General features: G+C 40.0%; 1 protein-coding gene across 4 annotated transcripts in view; it reads right to left on the bottom strand.

The window, feature by feature from the left end:
* Positions 1-20,880, bottom strand: part of PPM1F (protein phosphatase, Mg2+/Mn2+ dependent 1F) — a 50,743-nt gene that overhangs the window by 8,336 nt on the left and 21,527 nt on the right. Inside the window, exons 5-9 of one of the 4 annotated variants that reach the window (XM_080373980.1) lie at positions 19,989-20,132; positions 18,926-19,019; positions 17,672-17,796; positions 17,128-17,219; positions 9,134-10,262 (exon numbers count right to left, since the gene is read on the bottom strand). In XM_080373980.1, the coding sequence (XP_080230106.1) occupies positions 10,214-10,262; positions 17,128-17,219; positions 17,672-17,796; positions 18,926-19,019; positions 19,989-20,132 (504 nt within the window). In that variant the 3' untranslated portion in view covers positions 9,134-10,213. Of the gene's footprint in view, positions 1-9,133; positions 17,797-18,925; positions 19,020-19,988; positions 20,133-20,880 lie in introns of those variants that run through there. The other 3 variants (XM_080373981.1, XM_080373979.1, XM_080373978.1) reach the window with 3 other exon arrangements.

Here is a 20,880-nt window from a genome sequence, read left to right on the forward strand (position 1 = left end):
TGGGGGCAGGGGACGGTAAATAGGAACAGGAGAAGAATCAGCACAGATGCCTATGCAGCACTCTACCAAAATGTATTTTCATTTTTAATTACATAATCAACATAATGAGAGTGGCATTCATAGTGAGGTGGCGGAACAGATGGCAAAGACTTAGTTTTCAACAAGACGTTAATTAACAACTCCTGTTTCTGCTAGAAAAGGGGGTTTGTTCTGCTCTAGGAGGGTTAGGACGGGTGCTTACTACACAGGACAAAAGTCGGTTTCCAAACACAGATTTGTGATCTTTGCCCCCGCCCCCCTACATCCCTGTTGAATTTCCAGAATACTCTTAAAACACAGCAATGCCCTACATGCAAAGCCTTATTAAAAACCAACACAAGTTTGGGTCCTAGCAGTAGCTTGGGATTCTCCTTGCAAACACTTCTTCATGCTCTGTGGACACACCAATACAAAGAGGAAAGGGAAGAAGAGATAAAGAGATAATATGATTAAGTAAGAAAGTTTTCTGCAACTTAAACTGCAGGTGAGGCTTGTGTAATATACAGCAGCTCCACAGAGATATGGTTAAAGTTAAGCTTTCTTCGATGCTCTATGTGAAGTTCTCTCTCCTCTTTCCCACACAGACTTAAAATCTTCAGCACGCTGATGCAGCTGAGTTGGAAAGAGCTATCCCAAAGGGGACTAAAGCAGAAAGTAGCTACGAAAGATATTTATTAAAACCACAGGCAGAGAATACATCACCCAGACACAATGAATAGGGAAATAGCACACGCAGCCGAAAAGTCTAGCCTCTATTTTTCATCTGATAAGCTGGCTGGACAGCCAGGCACACTGAACAGCCCACAGACGTCCAGCTCTTCCCTCCCTGTGCTGCCAGGTGACTGGGATTGCTTTCTCCTGCTTGGCATTCACCATCAGAGGCTCTCCAGAGCCATACACCTCAGTCTTGCAGAGGCCTGTGGCCCACATTCCTCCAGGGATTACATCCATCCCCAGCAGGAGAGAGGGAAGAGAGATGCAGGCCAAAAAGGATGGGCAAGCGGTGGGGAGGGAGGAGCCGGGGGAGGTGGGGAAGGTGCTAGCTGTAGCAAATACCAAGATGAACACAGGCAGGAGCTGGAGGACAGTACTGCAGGAAAGGGAGAAGGGAAGAAGTCACGCAGTGTAACAATATTATACAAAATAGGGCAACAGGGCATCTAGATTCATCCGCTGTGGAGCTTGGAAATGAACCTGTTATTCCCACGTCTACAACACTCATTCCTGTGCTGCCAGCAAATATCTAACAGCTGACAAGAAACATCTCTGCCCATTCTAGTGACATGCACATCTAGAAAGGATGCTTTTCCATTACTCCCACTTAACTCTGCGCAGGCAGTTGATGGCTGTGGGTCTGTGCTGTAAGCTGAAAATCATGCTCCTACCCATTACCCAGGGGGAGTGAATGATACGGTTGCAGATGATTTTTCATTTTCTTTCAATGTGTGTGTTAAAAACACAGTTGAGATGAGTTAAAAATTACATTACATGAATATTGTGGTTATGAACTCAAACATTGAAAAATTAGTATATGCCTGAACTATGAATGCCTGTTCCACCTTTACAGCAGCTACTTTAATTCAAAATATCAGGTCAGGCTCCTGCACCATACTGCAATTGGCTATAAGAAAGTGCATCCTGACATAATTATCCTGAGAATAACTAAACCTGCAGAATTGTACCTGATTTGGGCCTCCACCAGCTCACACTGTATTAAACCAGAAACGGGCCACAGAGAGGAACTCAGTATCTTGCATACATCAGATGGCAGAGATTCTTTGCAGGATAATTTTCAGAAGCGCCAGATTATCACTGAAACTGTGCTTAGGAGGTGCAAAGTAGAGGAAAGAAAAGAACTCAACAAAATTATATTCTGCTTAACCTGTCCTCCTTTTGCAAGGGTTAAGAGGGAGATGCGAGAATCAACAGAACTGCTTTTGTACTTATAGCTACTTTTCTGGGAGGAGAGAAGGGTGACTAAACCCCTTTGCAGATATTACCTTAAAAAAATAAAACCAACATAACAAGAAGTTAACTCTTTAAGCAAAACCAAAAAGAAAAGCAACCAACAGATGTACAGACAAGCACTGACTTCAGTGGAGCTACAAGGCTGAATTTGGCTTGAATCCTGTGAAGTACTTTCAAGGCAGGAGTGTACAGCATACAAATGAGCGTTAAATAATTTGCATCATTAAAAGAGCTCTGAGCAGCTTCTCTGGACTTTGAAAAAAGCTAAAGCAAACGCACATTGTTTGAATACCATTAGGGACAGTCATTAACTAGCATTAAGACATCTACAGTATCGACACTTAGTGCTGTAATAAGAGACCCATCCTCCTTTCCAGGTTATTTTCTTTATCGATTTGTAGAATTTTTTGTACACAAGATTTAGAGTGACACAGAACTCAGCAATTCATGTAGGAATACCCATTAAAGAACTATACAATTACTTCTTTTTTATATTGCATCTTTTAATTTTGGTTTATAGAAACAAAGTCCTGTTTGTTTGGTGTGGATACCATATAATTTGGTGTTTAAATTGTCTATCAAAGAAACAAAGACACAAATAGGTAAATGGATTTATCCAGGGTGACACAGAAGGATGCAGTGTAACAGAAACAGACTAAAGGGTCTAGATGCCCCATTTCCTGATTTAACTTTTTAACTTGACCAGCTCTAAGCAGAGCTGCTGTAGGACTAGGATAAATTGTGGCCTCATACTGTATCTCAAATGCTTGAAAACATATTCCAGAAGTAGCAGGGACAATACAGAAGAGGTCAGGTGAAGAAGGGAAGTTGTGCAAAGAATCCAAGGTACAATATACTTTAATATGGTTGAAGGTATTGAAGTGCCAGAGCTGCAGGAGCTGACGGGTGATGGAATACTGAGAGCTAAATATGGGCAGCAAAGTGCATAGGGGGAGGCAGGGGCAGGCAACAGCCTACAAGCAGTTGAAGGGGAGCTGGAAGGAATCTTTAATGAAGGCAGAAATCATTCTCCGTGACTCAGAATATTGGTATTCACAAAGAGAATTGAGAACAGGCAAAAATAAATAAAGCTGAAAGCAAAACCCAAAGGCCAAATCCCTCTCAATAGCCAGAACACTGATATAATCTGAGCAACCAAACAACAGGTCCTTGTGAAAACCTCTCTCCAGCTACTTCCTGCACACCAGCCACTCTCCGTGGCTGGCGATGGCCGCCAGCAGCTCCCACTGCCCCGGCCGGGAGCTCTGCAGGCGGCTGCTGGACTGACACCATTTCCCTTGCAAAATGCAGCCCCGGTGGTCTTCCCCCCACCCCCCCCAGCCCTTGGCTTCCCCGTGACATCTCAACTAGCGCATTGTGTAACTTCACAAACTTCCCTTGAGCCCTGCGCAGCTCAGCTCGCCTTTCATTAGCTGCCAGCTTTTGTACATGTCACAGGCACACACATCGGTCACTGACAGATTCAAAGTCACAGCAGTTTTATTTATGAGTGGGTTTATGCTAGCCAGCTTCCACATCCTGCTGCCATCAGCCTCAAATGTATGCAGGCAGCATTCAACTAAAAACCCAAGTTCTGCAAGTTTTACAGTGAAGATGGAAAAACAGATTGGGGGGGGGTTTAATACAAGCATGATGGTTTTTGCCTTTCTTTTCTGATTTTTCATTAAAGACTAGTCAAAGAAGTTACAGTTATATATGCTGGAACAGAGATCAGTAAGACTGAAGAACAGGAAAGACTTCCTGACAGTGAGATCTATTAGGCAATGGAGTAGCCTCCCAAAGGAGGCAATGGGAGCACAAGAAGTGCTTTAGCAGAGCCAGTATTAAGTGCTCCAAGTGATGCAGCCAACTCCTAGAGGACTGCCATGAGACACACGGCCTTCAGCAGCGCGGGACGCCTGCCATTAGCCTGCTAATGCACATCCTGGCTTGGCCAGATCATTGACTTAAGATTTCATTAACAAGAAAATATTAGAAGACAATGGTCTAATGGTAGGGGCAGGCCTTTGCAACGTATCCTCCCATTGCAAAAGGTGATTATTGGCGGGGGAAGAAATGAGCAGTTTCCAAGGGTATTTGTATTAGGGTTTAGGGTTTATTCATTAACCTTTCCTTAAACTACTTCAAAGTAAAAAATACCGAATTGTTTGGATCCTCCCTCTTTCTCTTTTCCCCTGCAGAAAACAGCTACTTTCCAGTCTCCTGCTAGCATCACCAAATAAGTAAAAAAGTAACAGCCACCTGTTACAATGGGGATTAAGACTGAGAACATGGATCCTTAATTTCTTTACCTTAGAAGGCACACAAAACCAAGACACAAACTCAGGTGCTAAAATTAAGGCAAGAAACAGCCTTATGAAACATTTTCCAGGAGGAGGAATATTGGGGCGAGGGAGAATTGATTACACTCTCTTTCAAAAGGTTTAATGTCAGTCCAAAACCAAGCACTTGAAATGCTGTCCTTGTAATCTTTTGGTTGGCATATACTGCACTGTGCTAGCAGGAACATTGTTTCACTGGTTCAGCCCCTAACTTCCAAACACTGTATTTAGACTTTGAATGTAACTTTAACACTGAATGTCCAGGGTTCGATGTTTATTATCTTCACCACTCACCAGTACAGGTAATCAGCTCAGATCTGTGGTAAGAGGAAGGTCTGTCCATGTACGATTTGATATTTCTAACATTTTGAAGAGATAAAAATCCATTGAAGGGTGGGACAGAGCAAGGGAGAGGATTACTCTTGGTTTTTAGAAGCAGACTCACCAATGCAACAACAAAGCCTCCCATGCTGTAGAACCAGACCTTTGCCTCAACTGCAATGTTTCATTTCTTCAGAAAGGTGTGAGACTTCAGGTGACTGGTATGCTAGAAAGGGGGAATTGTCAGGGCCATTTCAGTGTCTAACTCATTCTCCCACCTCGAGTCCCTCAGTAGCCGGGGTTCACCAGGAGCAGCACTAAAGCAGCTGTGCTCCAGGGAGTCTTTTGGGAGCCAACACTAAGGACACGGTACCTTTAAAGAGCAATGACATTTGGCCAGTTAAGTCTGTCAGGGAAAACTCTTGACATGCGTCCACGCTTCACCCCATGCCAGTCATTCCAGCTGCTGGAACAGTTGTGTGGTATTAGCTGCATCAACAGAAAGCAATTGGGTGAATTATCTGATGTCAGTGGCCCAACTCGCATTATGTGCGCCTGTCTGTAACCCAACAATTACATCCATCGTTAGCAGCTCAGCTTAATTATAATGTAGAACTTCTTCAAGCATAGACTTTGCACAAGATTTTAAATGACTATAATTAATTATACAGAAAGCCTGAAGTGTCTTCTGGTCCATTGTTGAGTATTTTTTTCCTTCTCCCACACTGACACCAGAACTTGGTTCTGTGAAGAACTGGGCTGTAGACTACAAGAGAGGGATCTCTTCTAGCCTGATAAACACACAGCAAAATACCTTTTATGTCTTCTATAATGAGAGAGGCTTCAGATTTTTTTTAATCTCAGCTAAGAGATGCAAAAAGGAGTATTATTCTAACCTATAGTTGTTTAGTCCCACTCGTCACATGAACGATTTCTTTCCTGCCTCCCGTTTAAAAAGCTTTTTGCACTCTCCCTTGATTACTGCTGCTGGCTGCTCTCAGAGCTCTGGTATATCAGACAGCTGTACCCCAGCCTGGACAAACTACTTGCATTTTAACTAGCTAAAAGCAAAACACAGAATCAGTGCCAGAAACACTGCACCTTCTTAAAAGATACAGGGAAGGAAGGAAGGTATTATCATGCAAAGAAACCTTTCCCACTCAGCTTTCCCACCTGCAAGACAAAAATATTTCGGGAGTGAGACATAAGCAGCAGGCGCTCTCGAACGGGCACGGTCAGGCTCTGCTCCCTGGAGGTTTTGCTGCGTGCTGGCCAAGGCAGGCGGGAGCCCTCTAGGGACAGAGCCCCCCGCGCCGGGGGAGCCCTGGGGCACCTGGCCAGCTGCTCCCCCCCAGGCCCTCCTGCCTTACCTGCAGCCCGGAGCAGCTTCCTGGCCTGAGCCAGGGCTCAGAAGCCAGAGGTCTACGCGGAAAAATGAGGCCGGTTAGAAGGAGGTCACAGGCTCTCTTCCTGGAAGTGCTCACCCTACCGCCTGGAACATGCTGTGGGAGTCAGTCTCTTTTCTATCGTTTGTGCAACCTTTGTCAGAGAAAACAGAACATCACCACACTGCAGGCTGAAGTACTGTTGCTAGTCTGGCCCACCACAACATAGCTAGAATTTTTTCTTCTAGGCTACGCAAAAGACTTGGTTTTGTTTTACTGTATGCCTCAAGCATACAATGAACTCTTGTATAAAATGAGCAGGTTTATGTTTGTCAAGGCATGTTCAAAATATTTCTTTCCAAGAGCTACTTCTATTTGAAGGCTAGATAACAGCTGCACCATTTAAACATTTAAATATTTTCTCATTCTAATGAGAACTTAAGATTCCTTCCAAACAGCTCAACATAAAAACGTGAGAATGTGGCAAACCCAAACTTCAAAACATTTTAAGTCTGGTTAAAAAAGGACAACAACCAAAAGCAAAATGCAAGTATCAAAAAGCATCTAACAAGACATTCAGAATTAGCTGTAGTCCAACAGGTAATAGATTCTGCTAGATGTCCAAAACAGAAAAGTTCAAGAACAGCTTAACACTTTGGAGAAAAAAAAAAAGGGATGTTGACTATAGGATATCTGCACAGTGACATATGCAAAACTGCATTATCAGTTTGGTGAAACAGCTAAATATCCATTATAGTCTCCACACAATCTGCAAGCAACTTTCTGCATGACATTCAAGGTCACACTTGATTTCTTAAAAAAAAAAAAAAAAAAGAAAAAAAAAGTAACATGAAAGCCTGTAATCTACATTAGTGCTACTTGAATAGCAAACTTTATCTAGATGCAGAAAATGTTTTGTCTGGCCCTCCACAAAGAGCAGGGACATGTGAAGTCTGCATTACTAGAGGAAAGGCCGATATTCTTACAAGTTCTCCCAGGCTCTGAAGAAGCACTTCTGCTCACTCCATTTCCCAGGTGTAAAGGACAGGCATTTCCAGACTGACCTGGTGGAGCTGAAGAATTAATTTCTGTATAGCAGCCTCCAGGAAAGTTTCATAGAGAACCTGGATGGAACCAACAAATCCTAGTTAAGGTAAACTGAGCAGCTCTACATGATTTATAGCCCTCATTTGTGTTGTTACAGTCACTAATTCAGGCTAAAACAAACATCTGCCTCATCACTGCTGTTATTTCATTACTTTCTATAGTCTAGGAAATAAGTGGCTACAGATTCTACAGCACATTGTCCGCAAATACATCAAACGGGGGTGGTTAAACAGGACATGAAGATTTCTTATTTCTTGCTCAAACAGTTGTGGTGGATAATGCTTCTGTGTCACAAACCCCATCAATGGCATCAAAGTTTAATGTCATGTAGCTTTAAATCAAAGTTTTACACTCATTTCCACAGGCTTATTGATTGCTTCTTGCTCAAACCCACCAGCAACAGAGACCGCAGATGAGTGATAATCACAGAGCAGAAGGTTGGCTGTGAGGCCCATGCTCAACATGGTCTACTGGAGATCCGCTAGATGAAAAAGAACACATTCATCAGTAAGATAGCACAGCCAACAAGAATCAGCAACGTCTCAGTTTCACCTCCTACTAATCAAAAGGAGACAGTAAAGTCAATGCTGAGCACCAGCAAGGAGAAACAACAGTGATGTCCAGTCCTTTTCTCAAATGCAGCTGGAATGGGCTCAGATCTATAGGAAGATGGCACCCTTTGTTAGGAGGTACCAAAGATGCCTACAAGACACTGAAGTGGTTTTGTTCAACTCTGTGTGATCAGCACAGAGTAGCTGCAGTAGCCTTTGGAGTGTAGAGTTACCTGGATGATGGATTCCTGTAGTTGCTTTACATGATCATGAAAGAACAGCAGCAGTTAGTTGTTGCTTATGCTCCTTCGTGAGCATAACCTAACTTCTAAGTTCCCTAACTGCTGCTAAACCTAAGTCAGACAAATCCCCAACCTACACTTTTCTGAGAATTTGTTACTTTTCTAGAGGTTATTACAAGTGAGTTTTCACCCCTGGAATTCCTACTGTTAAAAAACCCCAAACCCACCACCAAACCTTAGAACTATGAAATGAAAGCTATTTTCAAGAGATTTGAAGTTTTACCTGAAGTAGGTTCAAGTATGCCCACAACATGTTGAGCAGAATCTACCTGATGACTGATTACAGTTATCTTTATTTTTGTATTTCAAGAAATATTTTATCTGCTTCCCTCTGATTCAGCACCCTGGGCTCTTCCTAAAGTTTTATTTTTCTTCTTCACTAGGATAAATACAATAGCATTTAGACAAACCACCTAAAAGACTGCATCTCTGAGACCCCCAAGACTGTTAAAGCTTACTTTTTTCAGGTCTCTTATCTCTGTCCTGCTCTCCTTACATCTTCCTTTCCTGAGGATAGGAACACCAGCACTTCAGAAACAATCACAGAAAAAGAAAGATTAGTTTAGCTTCCAAGCCATACTTAAATTTTGAAAGTTAACATCTTTCTCAAAACTTCCCCTGTATTCTGCAGTAAATTAACCCTAACGTACTCCAAGAATTCACTGTCCAGCCTCCCACTTCGGCAGTTAAAGATCACTTCTTTAATAAGTATGCAAGTGAACAACAAATTGTCATGATCTCTGCTGCAATAGGGTCTTTCAGATCACTATCCCATTACTGTAAGACATAGATCATACACCTAACTTAACCTGCATTATTACTTTTCCTAGCTGGTAAAAAGAATAAAAGAAAACTAAGATCAAATCAATGAATTAGAGGTACATAGTCCATTTCTAAGATGGCTTTAAGTGACATCATCTTTTAAAGTAAGCATGCTGTGTGATCCCAAGATTGTCTCCTTCTAGTGCTTCCACTGGTCTCTTCCCAGAAAGGCCCTATGGAAGAAGGTAAGATTTGGTGACAGGGTAACCACTCAAAGATGTGTAATATGACCACCGTGGATCCAGCTACTTGGAAGTATTAGAATGAAAAATACATTTAAGAGAAGAAACAAGCAATACTTCGAATCACGATACTTTATTAATACTTCAGAAACATCAGATCATACAGTGGAGAGTTCTCCCCACCTGTTCCCAATCACTGCTTTGAAACAACTTCTTGCAATATGCAAACAGATACATGAGGCACTGTGTGAATACAAAAGTGACAATAAAAAAAAAAAAAACAACAATGAAACCTCATGCAATACATACATAGATATATATATAAAAATATGGTAATGTAGCATAATACACACGAGCACTATTAGAACAATCCATGTAAATGAATGTACAATATGCATAGCATTTAAGGATCAATGACAACAGGTTTCTGACTGTGCACAAAACCAGTCAGCTTAAATAAGAGTTTTAAGATACTAGATAACTGGTTAAGCCACAGCTTATAAAACCTGCTGTACTGCAGCTTTTCTGCTCAGGGTCACGAGTGCAGATTAGCATACAAAATAAATAAGGACTAAGATTCTACAACACTTGGCTAACAGCTCCTATTTCAAAGTCACTGGCCCTCTTATTTTCATTCAAGGTTCGTTAGCCAACACAGTGGCAAGAAATGTGCCTAAAGCAACAGTTCTGCTCTTGTACTATTTTAATACTGATAAGAACACATATTTTTAAGTCAGCAGGAGTAGTTACAGAAGTCTAACTTACCACTAAATAAGTACAGGATTGAAGATACTGTACAGAGCAGACACTGAAGAGTTACACTGACTGAGAGGTTGATTAGCCATGTGGTATGCTGCAGTTACCAACCTGCCTGTTCCGTCAGCTAGGGCAAGAAAGAGAAAGAACTGAAGTGGTAAAGAAAGTTAGAAAGCTCCCCCCCCCCCCGCCCCCCCCATTCTAAACAGTGCAAATGTCTGAACACACAAACTGCAGGAACAAGGAAATACAGAGAAAAGACTCTTTCTGAAGTCCTGTATTCAGGATGAGAGCTACTGTTACCTGAAATAAGCTTAAGTATTCCTGCAGAATAACACGCAAATAACAGGGTTTTCTTCTTACACATCCAATACTGGTCAATGCCAAAGACACAACAGTTGTTGTAATCTCTTATCTTCCTAGCTGACATGGTACTTTCTACTCACGGTGTTGCAGACCTCCAACTCCAAAGATCAGATCACATTCACTGAGAACACAGATGAAATTAAAATTATAAACTGGCAACTAAACTGACTTAATAGCTAATGGAGCTTACAGTCTAAGAGCAGCATTTTGGGGAGGGGGGATGACAATGTAAAAGGACATAAAAGATAGAAGAAAATTGGGAAGAGAGTAAGAAGGAGACAGAACAGGACTGACTTTCAGAAAAGGTATTTGAAAGTACTTAATTTTAAAACTTTACACTGGCCTTTTTTTGCCAGTATGAAGTTTTAACCCCCAATAAAACAAACATCTTGCTATTATTAAACCCAATGAAAAGGAAAAAAAAAAAAAAAAGGAAAAAAAGGGGAGAGGGAGGAGAAAGCAGCCTTAATCATCCAGTATTAAGCAGAATGCCTTTTAACAAAGTTAGAAGGGGCAACATGAAAAAGAGGAAGTCATAGTATTTCACTGCCCTGAGAAGGTCCCCATTGGATCTCTCTAGTTTCCCAGCAATTATCTCTTCATCCTTAGACATCCAAAAGGAACCATCACTCATTAAAGGATAAATACTTCCTGCAGGGAGCGATGGTCACACCTTCCAGCTGTTCGCCAAAGTGACAAACCTTCCACATGCCACACAAATGATAATGAACTTCAAGAAGATCCGCTAGATCAGGGAAGACTGATGTTCTTGTGTGTGGAAATCCAGAACCATTTAATCATTAGTAAGTCCAGTACTTGCTATATTAATATCTCCTGGAAATTAGTAATCGGGCGTAATACTTGAGAGAAAATTCAATAATCATAATCTAACTGGTTACAAAGCCCAGATACATTCAGCTCCTTAGAAAGTTAAATATATCTTCTCTCTTCAGACTGAAAAGCACATAACAACAAGACATAAAACCCTGACTGAGAGGAGTTTGTTAACAAAATAAAGCAGACATTACAAAGCAGCCAAATTCATTTGCTTAAAACAGTGATTTTCAGCTGACAGTGCACTGCCAACTCTTCTAGGTTGCTTTTTTTCATACCATTGTTTGCATTCCAAGAAGCTTGAAAAAATGTCTTTTCTTATTGATTTTGTCCTCTTCTGTTTGACAAAAGCTGCATCTTGCTGAATTTTCTATGCTGCCAACACAGCTGTCTTTTGTTTATTTTTGTGTGCACCAGCAGCCACATGCACAGCTTGGAAAACACATTAAACTAGCAACATTGATCAGTTTGTGGGGAAGTCTTGTGTGAGTGTTCAGGTTCTGATGGGTCACACCAAAATAAAGGTTTAAGTGATTCTCTCTAACATTTTGGTTTCCTGTTCTATTCAGATAAGGTTATTGCAAGAGCCTACCAGTCCATTTTAAGGTAGTATTTTAAGAAGGTCTATGACAGATAAGTGTTCAGGTCCAGACTCTCCCTCATCTCTCCATTCGATTAGTCCTCAGATGACATGACTGATACCACTAAAAGTAACTTTAGATAAAGTAAAATCCAGTAAATGTATTACAAACAATCAAAACATACGCAGAAAGCGGCTGGCTTAGCTCTTAGAACTGTCAATGCTTCAAAGCAAATGCTCAAGAGGGCTGGCTGTTTTAGTGGGCTCCATTTAGGAAAGCAGGGAGGACTAGCCCCTTGGTTTTGGTGCTGTCAGATTTGGAAGGTTATGACTACCCTTGGCAGAAAGCCCATTGTTTTCCAGCCCAACTATTCAAATGCGATCAGACCTGCTAGAAACGTGTGCTCATAGAGCATACATCACTTAGCGTACATTGACAAGTTTTGCACTCATTTGAAAGCTCATTTTTCTCCCTCTCCAACCCTTCCTGAATGACACTTTGTCCATCAGGAGTTGTTTGCTCCTCAGAAAGGGGGAATGGACTATTGCTTCCTAGTAGGATTTTGTCTGATGGCACAGGCCCAGTTGTAAAAGGGACAGTAAAAGAAGTAAGCAGGGAAATTTAATTCAGGCTTAACTAGAGCTAAATTACATATGAATCATCTGCAATCTGCTCTGTTGTGGCTAACATCCCCCCGCCTTCTCCATAAAGCATTTGCTTGATACTTCAGTACTATAAGAACAGAAATAGACATATCTGGTGCTGTGCATTAAGTACCTGCATCCACAAGAGTATGAGTAATTTAATCAACAGAGTCTCACTTACACAAAGAGTGGAGCTGCAATCTGAATTTATACTTCAAGCAGCTCAATTGTCTATGGCCTTTACAGTTTAAGAGTTTTTTGTGCAGTGCCACTTAGAAATACCTGTGTTCCTCAGCCACTTGTTTTGGAAGCACCTTTTTGTTAAGTTTTTAAAGGATTGCCTGGGAGGGAAGTTTTAACCCCAAACAGCTGCTTTAAGCTGTCAACCCAAAATGGGTTTTCCAGTGCAGGCAGCCAACTTATCTCCAGAATTCAGAAAGCAAGAGAAGCACTTTTCCCAACAGCCAACAAAAATATGGAAATTTTAGTGGCTTTTCATGAAAGCTAATAGCAGTGGAAATGCTTTTAAAACGAGCAGTATCTCATCTGACTTTGAATTCAGATAAGTGTCTATTAAATGCTATTAAAGTCATCACTGTGATTAACACTATTCAACTGCCAACTCTGCTGTAACCACTCCGTGCCCAATTACTCATCTTCTGAGAGCTCACCAGCCGTATCGATTCATTAACACACTTCATGGCATTTACTCATGGCAGCAGTTGCACGGTGACCAGTAACTGCATATACTGAATGCTCCCTCTTAGCACTACCTTACACATAAGGATGCTTAGAAAAACCCATTTAGCATCATTAGCTTCCAAGACAGTGTTGAGGGGTCACAGTAAGTCACCTCGGATGCTTTTACTGTGATTCCTTCCTTGGCTGTTTGAAGACAGCTACCACATCTGAGTTTTGCCTTTATAATGGGTGTGTTTCCAATCCTTTCAAGCACTGGTATTTCACTCGAAAGAACTGACATTTGTAGCTCTATTTTCCAGCCCACTTCCATTTTAAAATAGGCATTAATAATACTTAAATGCATTCCTGTCTCTCTCTTTCACTCCTCCATCACTCAGAGGGTGGATTTTACTTAATCTCCCTCTGTTCTAAAAATTTTCCTGCATTTCTGTCCTCTGTATTCTCAAAAAAAACCCACCCAAACCAAGCCCCCAACAAACATAATTTGTAAAACTGTAATCTTGTCTATGTCAGACCCAGAAGACTTCACTGTCTTAGGTGTGTTTCTTCGTAGGAGAGGGTGGGACAGGGAAGGGAAAGAAAGATAGAAGTACGAATTAGCCATAAGCAAAAGAGATGCTGGATACCCACTACGCAGCATGACTAAAGCTAGTTTTCAACGAAACACAATAAGAATTTAAGTGTGTTCTGTTCTAAAAATGCAGGCTCCTTTAAAGAGCAATTTTTCTGATGCTGGATGTTAAAAATACAGCAGCAAACATTCATTTGGAGTCTAATAAAATATGAAAATACTTTTATTTTTCATTGAACATTTGCCTTGAATCCTCAGCTAACTTCTGCAGCTTCAAGGATTTTGGCTAGACTCAAGAATTTCGTTGCAGATCCATCAGGAAAGACAACAAGGAAACAAGCAAATTAGTTAATTTGTCATTAGTCAATTTGACATTGGTGGACCAGTGTTAGTATATTGGAGATGACACTGGGAAGGCCCAGAGAGGTGAGAGCATTCTCTCACCCAAACTACATACTATTTTTAACCAAAGGAGGGCAGGAAAACAGAACAAAACAGCCAACACCAGAAATCCAAGAAGTTTTAAAAGGAGAGATATAAGAAAAGCTAATGTAGCAGATTAGTACTGTAAATTCAAAATGTAACACCGTTCCATATTTTGAACTACACAGTTTAACTTCATACCTTCTGCTAGAGCTCCTGTCCCTCTCTCCTCACCACTCATACTAGTGGCACATCTTACAACAGTATTATGCATTATAACTGGTGGCTTCTAAAAGTGGTATCAAAGTCACAAGTGAAAAAAAGTTGGAGGTTGCCTGGTCATCCCAAGAGAAGACCATCCTGATGACCGTTTTCAGTAGAATTTTAGAAGCGCACTTCCAAAATCCATACTTGCATTCTGTGTCACGCTTTCATTGCTGATTTAACATCAAATTAAAATGTTGATTTTTCAGTGTTTTTTTTTTTTTTAAAAAAAGACAGACATTTCCGTAGGTTATGATCAGGCTGTCAAGAATAGATGAGACATCTCCAAAACCAACCTTCCTCCCAAATAGTATTTGGAATTTTACTGTAGACTACACATTAAGACTTACTTATTCCACTGACAGGATACAAACTGCCATTTTTGACCCAATTACAACTCCTATAGACCCGACCAGACCTTTCAAAGCTAGTAAGAAGTTTCTGAAATCTGTATGAGTTCCCAAAGACTGTTCCTATCCACTCACATCTGAAAATGAGGCACTAGGTCATTCTGAATGAAAACATCTATATAAGGGAACAGCTTCTCAGAATGCAGAATTTATTCCCTAGAGCACAGCTTAAGAATTAAAATATTTGATTACCACAGACAGGATTCTAAAAGCCCATTTCACTTAGATCCCATTAAAAAAAAAAGAAATCTATCATATTTTGAAACAAAAAAGGATATTCTCAGATAGCTATAAGTATCCATTGAAAGACCTAAGACCTTTTCCTCTGTAAGGCAAATCTGCCCAAAAAAGTTTGAAATAAAAGGATCATTACAAAGAGTTTGGCTTGTTCACCTTCAATGTTTCAGGAAATTTGGCAAGTTTCAGAAATTAAACCATACTATGAAACCAAACTTACCAACATTTCACATCTCCCTTCATGAATACAATAGCTTCTCCCTCTCCTGATAAACCTCAGATAACAGTAGAGAACATTAATGAGAACTATTTCCAAGACACCAAGAGGCACTAGTGGTCATCAGAATTTAGCGTAACACTGAATATCTGGGTTAGAAATTAAAGAGATAGGAGATGGTAAATCCAAAGGTATTACAACTGAAGTCTAAAGGCATCCTTAGCTCAGGTAGGTTCACTACAAAAATTAATACCTACCCTACCAGGGTGCCATCACAGAAAGCCTTGCCCACGTTATTTTAGGACAGCAAAATGTAGGATGGAAAAGTGCTTGCAACCTTCTCAGAGGAAAAGCTCCTGTTGTTGCCCAGCAAACAAGGAAGCCACTGTCTAAGTTGCTATGTAATGAGATGGTAGCTCACCGAGGTGTTTCTCTGTTAAACCCTACAATCATCCACACTAATCCAGCAAAATACTCAAGTCGCTCAGGTAACTGCACTGCCCCACACAGCTAAAGATTCAGAGACACTACGAACATGAACTGTGCTGCTCTGTTCTTCCATTTAGCCATTTCAACTCTTCTACCTAAATTTCCTCCCGAAGCAACATTAATGTTCAACACATTTTAATCAACAGGACTGACATATTGCAATGCCATGTGCTTCTAAATTAGGCATACAATCTTGCTGCCAGATGTAAAGTACTTTTTGTTTAGATACAGAAATTACTAACACGTTTACCATTGAGCCTTCAGATCTTGTTGAGTCCTGCTAGCCAGGCAAGACAAAACACAACCAGAGGCTCCAGCATGTAATGGATCTAACAGTCGCACAACAACCTACACGTTCATTAAAATTCTTTCATCCTCACCTTAGCTTCACATCTCCTTAGAAAGTTATTTAGGCCCCAAAAGTTCATGAAGTATGGCCAAATTAACCATCTATTAATCAAAAACTGTTACCAAACTGTTTCTAGTTTGTTTTATGAAATTTTCTTGTGAAGGTCAGAAGTGTATTTGTTTTTAATGAAAGTCGTAACAAATCAGACCATTACTTTATGATTAACTAACCAGAGCTTTTTGCATGGAGCAGGGGGTAAGTCACAGTAAGTATTGTGAAGCTTTTACTACAAGCCACAAGTTCTGGCAACAATGAAAGAGATGTTTTCCTGAAACCTAGTTCCCACTAAAATAATTCACAAAAATGAAACATTTAAGTGCATTAAACATTAGTATTAATGAAATAAAAAAAGGTCACATTTTAAAAATGTTATAAACTGGCTCACCAGAATACGACAGGAAGCCAGCAATCCTTGGGTGAAATATTTAAGGCACTTGAGGGTTGTCAGTTTTTAAAACCAGATAATAAAGACACAGCCACTTTAAAACTCTAATTTAAATAAAAACCACAATGAAAAAAAGTAACACTGCAAAAAATGCCTCCAACTGTACAGTTCAGTAAATAAACAAATAAACACTCAGAATAAAAATAAAATCCTCATTTGTTATAGTACACAAAGAAGTGGCAGAAAGAGCAGATTTAACTGCTACAGCATACATACTGTAAAGATCTCCCTCTAATACAACAATAAGGGTCCTTTCTTCTCAGGTTGCCAAACAGCCAATACAGTGTGTTTGTTAGGGAGAAATAATCCAGTGCAGTTGAATATTGGATTCCAGTTTATAAACCAGAGCATCACAGAAAGCAGCCAATTTTGTATTTGCCTGGGATATCTCCGGTTTGCTTTCTTGCTCTTTTTCTGGAGCATTCAGTTTCATTTTCTCCTCTCCATACACAAAAAATTAAATGTCTCCGAATAAAGAGACCACATCATTCTTGTAATACCATCTTTGGTACAAAACAAAAGCAACTTACATAGCATAATGTTGTAACCCACTCTCTTGCACACCAAGCGTGTCCCTACAGACCACACACAGCAACAAGCTTTTCTGTGATGGTGACAGCTCCTCTCCTCCCAATCTCCAAAGTAACATCACAAGCAAATACAACATAAACATTCTTTTTAAGCGCTAATTTAGATTTTCACTCAGAATTCACAAACAGGTATCCTCACCCATTAGTTTATACATACTATGGTTTCTTACCACTTCCAGGGCAGAGAAATATGACCAGCAGCCCTGAGACACACTTTAGAATTCTGCTCCCAGAGACGATAGAGCTGTACAAATCTCCACATCTGCTCACAGTTTTTTGAAGGGAGAGGGAAGGAAGGAAAAGACAAATGAGAACTCAGTAAAAGCAGTCTTGCCTTTCTATTAAATGTTTGTCCATTTGTCATTTTTTTCCTGATACATTTTACCTATTGTATTAGAGGCTTCTTCAGTGGAAGGCAGCTCCTTACGTGAACTTACTTGAACGCTCTGGATTAAGCAGATTTCGTCACTGTGTGGCTGCTGCCTCACAGCTGAGGAAATTAAAGGGTGAGCTCCGAACATCATCACCAGCCCCAAGGCTCTTAGGGTCTTTGAGACAGTCTGCCAAGATGTCCTGAGGATCCCTCAAGAACACCACTAGAACAGTGATGTTATCACTGGATCCGTTTTCCTTTGCAGCAGCCACCAGTCTCTCTGCTGCTTTGAGACCCACTCCTTTGGTTTGCATTAAATGATCTAGGACCAAGTCTACAACCTCATATGGCTTGATAGCATCAAAGAATCCATCACAGGCTAGGAGCAAGTAATCTTCAGAACCAGTCAGCTCAAACGAATCTCCATCTGCATCACCAGAGATATAGGGTTTCTGACATATGTCACCTAAAACAAACAATCAAAAGAAAGGCTTTAGTACTTCAAATGTCAACAGTTACTTCTTCACCCACCAATTGTTTTTTTCCGTACTCAGGGACAGCCAGGTCATATTCCAGAGGTACCTGATGCACGGTAAGAATAGTGAAAAGCTATGGAATAAGCATGGAAGGCCTTTTTTTCTTTATAAACACTTGGAACCTACCTAAATCAAATGGGTTTCTAAGGAGTTACTCTAATTCACACTTTCCTAATTTTGCAGGGAAACTAAGAAAATTATTTTGATATTTTTTCTCTCTGAAATATATTTGTGCCAGGAGGTAGCCAGGCTTTCATTTTGCATGGATGCCTCTTGTACAGCCTTCAGAATGCTATGAAAATAAGATTTTTCTTAGCTATCCAGATATACAGCACAATGCCATAAGAATCTCCTCATTGTGTTTAGTTCATCAGTTTCATATGGGCACACCTATTAAACACGGGCCGCTATTGATCCAAATTATTATACATTTGTATAATACTATTTGCTTCCACTCATGCATTACAGTTATCTACTGTACTTACCCAGGGTCTTTTCTCTTTTTGCCCTTAATCTTATTTAATAAGATTCTGAAAAATTACAATTAAAATGACCTAACTTGCTGGCTATGTGTGATTCAAAGGAGCAATCTGCAATCTCATTTAAGTACTGCAGTCGGGAGAAAGATATACTAAAGTGGAGGGAAAAAAAGCCACAAAGCAGAAATTCAGACACATAAAGAAGGCTAAACGAACATCTGTCACTTCCTCCACCTTTACAAATTAAATGCTCCGCATTTGTTAAGCTACTGTAGAACACAACAGTATCAGAGACATTTACAAAAACCAGAAGATTTAGAAATATAAAAGAATTAGGACTTTCATGGCTAGTATGTAAAATAAAACAATATTCTATGCTTATGGTAAAACCAGTAAGATTATACAGCTGCAAACTATGCAAGTGATATACCTGTAAGCTAGCCTTATGGCAAAGACAATGAGTGGTTTACTATTTGGTCGATGCTAAGCAAAACTTCATTCACAGTAAACATACAGTCTCAGGTGGGGTGTTTCAATCAAATTTAATATGAACTATACCAATTTTGATGGTTTATCTTACCAATTGCTCTGGAAACAGCCAAGGTACCATTAACCCGCCAGCAGTCCATATAGGTTACACAACCACCCAGAGTCTCAATACGTGCTCTCTCATCCTGAAAGAGAGTAAAATACAATTTTTATACTGAAAGCCTTCCCATGGCTTACTGACCTTGCCGTTACCCAGTCGAGGGGAAAAAAAAGACAAAAATAAAAACTAAGAGCTGTGTCAGCTTCTGTATTTATACTATGAATATAGCAAACACACCTATCAGAATCTAGCTGGGAAACATGCACCTAAGATTTCTGGATACAACCCACCTACTTTGCAACTGTACCATGGCTTGTCCACAAAACCACAAATTCTTGATTTTTTGTATCATGACGTTCTTTCCCATATAGATAGGTACCCTTTCCTGCCACTTCTTCTCATCCCATACAACAAGTGGGTAAATATGTAAATATTTGGAATGAAAAGCAAGATAACAAGACTATGTAGAAATAGTATTTGCATTGATCCTTCTTTAATTACTCAGTTATTACAAATATTCATGCTATGAAGGCAGAGTCATGCAATGCTATCTGAACTCACAAGATCCCCATCAAATTTCATTTAATAAAATATCTGGCTACACAATACACTTTAAGCCAGTTAAGCTAGTAGATTATCGTTAGCTTTTGAAAGATGGTATAGCATATTATGAAAGACTTGCATTATGCTAAGATTTTACAAAGCTGTAAGTCTCAAATTAGTAAGTTAATTTGTAACAGGCAGTTTTAAATTCACACACATAAAAATCCCGTGGAAGTCTTTAATTACTACAAATTTTGAAATGACAGTCTCAGCGGGAACTGAAGTCAGGACTACCAGTACCATCAGTACATTCAAGAGGGCACACCTGTAGGAATCACCTTTTCAAGACACAGGAGTGGATGGAAAAACCAGAAATTACCAATTCTCTGAATCCTACCATACAATATATGTAATTATGTAAAGAACCAAGCACTCAAGAAGGCTTGATTCCAAAACATTTCAAGAATGATTCTGACAACACACATATCAGAGAAAATAAAGTCAGACTTACTTCTCTCTCTGGTTTGTGAGGTTCCATTAACGTCACAGCTTTTCCTTGCTGCACAAGCATTACCTGCGAGTCCCCTAGCCATGCTATGTGTAGCTTGTTTCCTACAATCAATGCAGATACACCTGTTGTACCACTCCGCAGCTTCTACAGAAGAAAACAGGTATGTTAGGTGAATATTCAACAAGCCCTACTAGGCTACATGGCAATATTATAAACCTAAGTTTAATCACACTTAAATGCAGCAGAGTAGATCTGCCAATCATAATTCAGGCACCTGAAAAAAAGGTACAAGATATCAGACAGACTTGAAATAAACTATTTACATATTCTAACATGCAGATGGAGAATAATGCCTTTGTTATGTTCTTCCTTCTCTGCTATCAATTCCAAAACTGATCCAGGAAACTAAGACCTCTATTGTTCAAAACACAGAGACACACAGAAAAGAAAAAGGATCTGAATTTCAGTAGTATAAACATTTCACAAATACACACAGGTCTCCCCAGTCCCTTTCACACTCTCCACTCGGCTACTAGCAATTACAGACACCTTGCTCTGCATATAACCCCTTATCCTTGGGTATTTAAATGAGGATGTCAACAAAGCAAGGAACCGAACTCTCCCAGATTCCCTGTAAAGATTATTGAGAGTCAGACCTCATGAAGATGCTGGTCCCTTTTTTGTACCTCATTGACAGAAATGACGATATTGACAACAGACTTCCATATTCAGTTACTGCCACAATAAAAGAGTCCTCATTAAACTATATAATAAACCATCCTCCCATTATGTAGATTTGAAGAAAGGATGTTCATCATACCAACTGGATTGAAACCTGATCAATAAGTTTAATTAATTTAAGTCCTATTTAAATCACATAATATTTTTCATC

The sequence above is a fragment of the Falco punctatus genome, assembly GCF_963210335.1.
Source record: "Falco punctatus genome assembly, chromosome: 1".
In the NCBI taxonomy this organism is placed as follows: Eukaryota; Metazoa; Chordata; class Aves; order Falconiformes; family Falconidae; genus Falco; species Falco punctatus.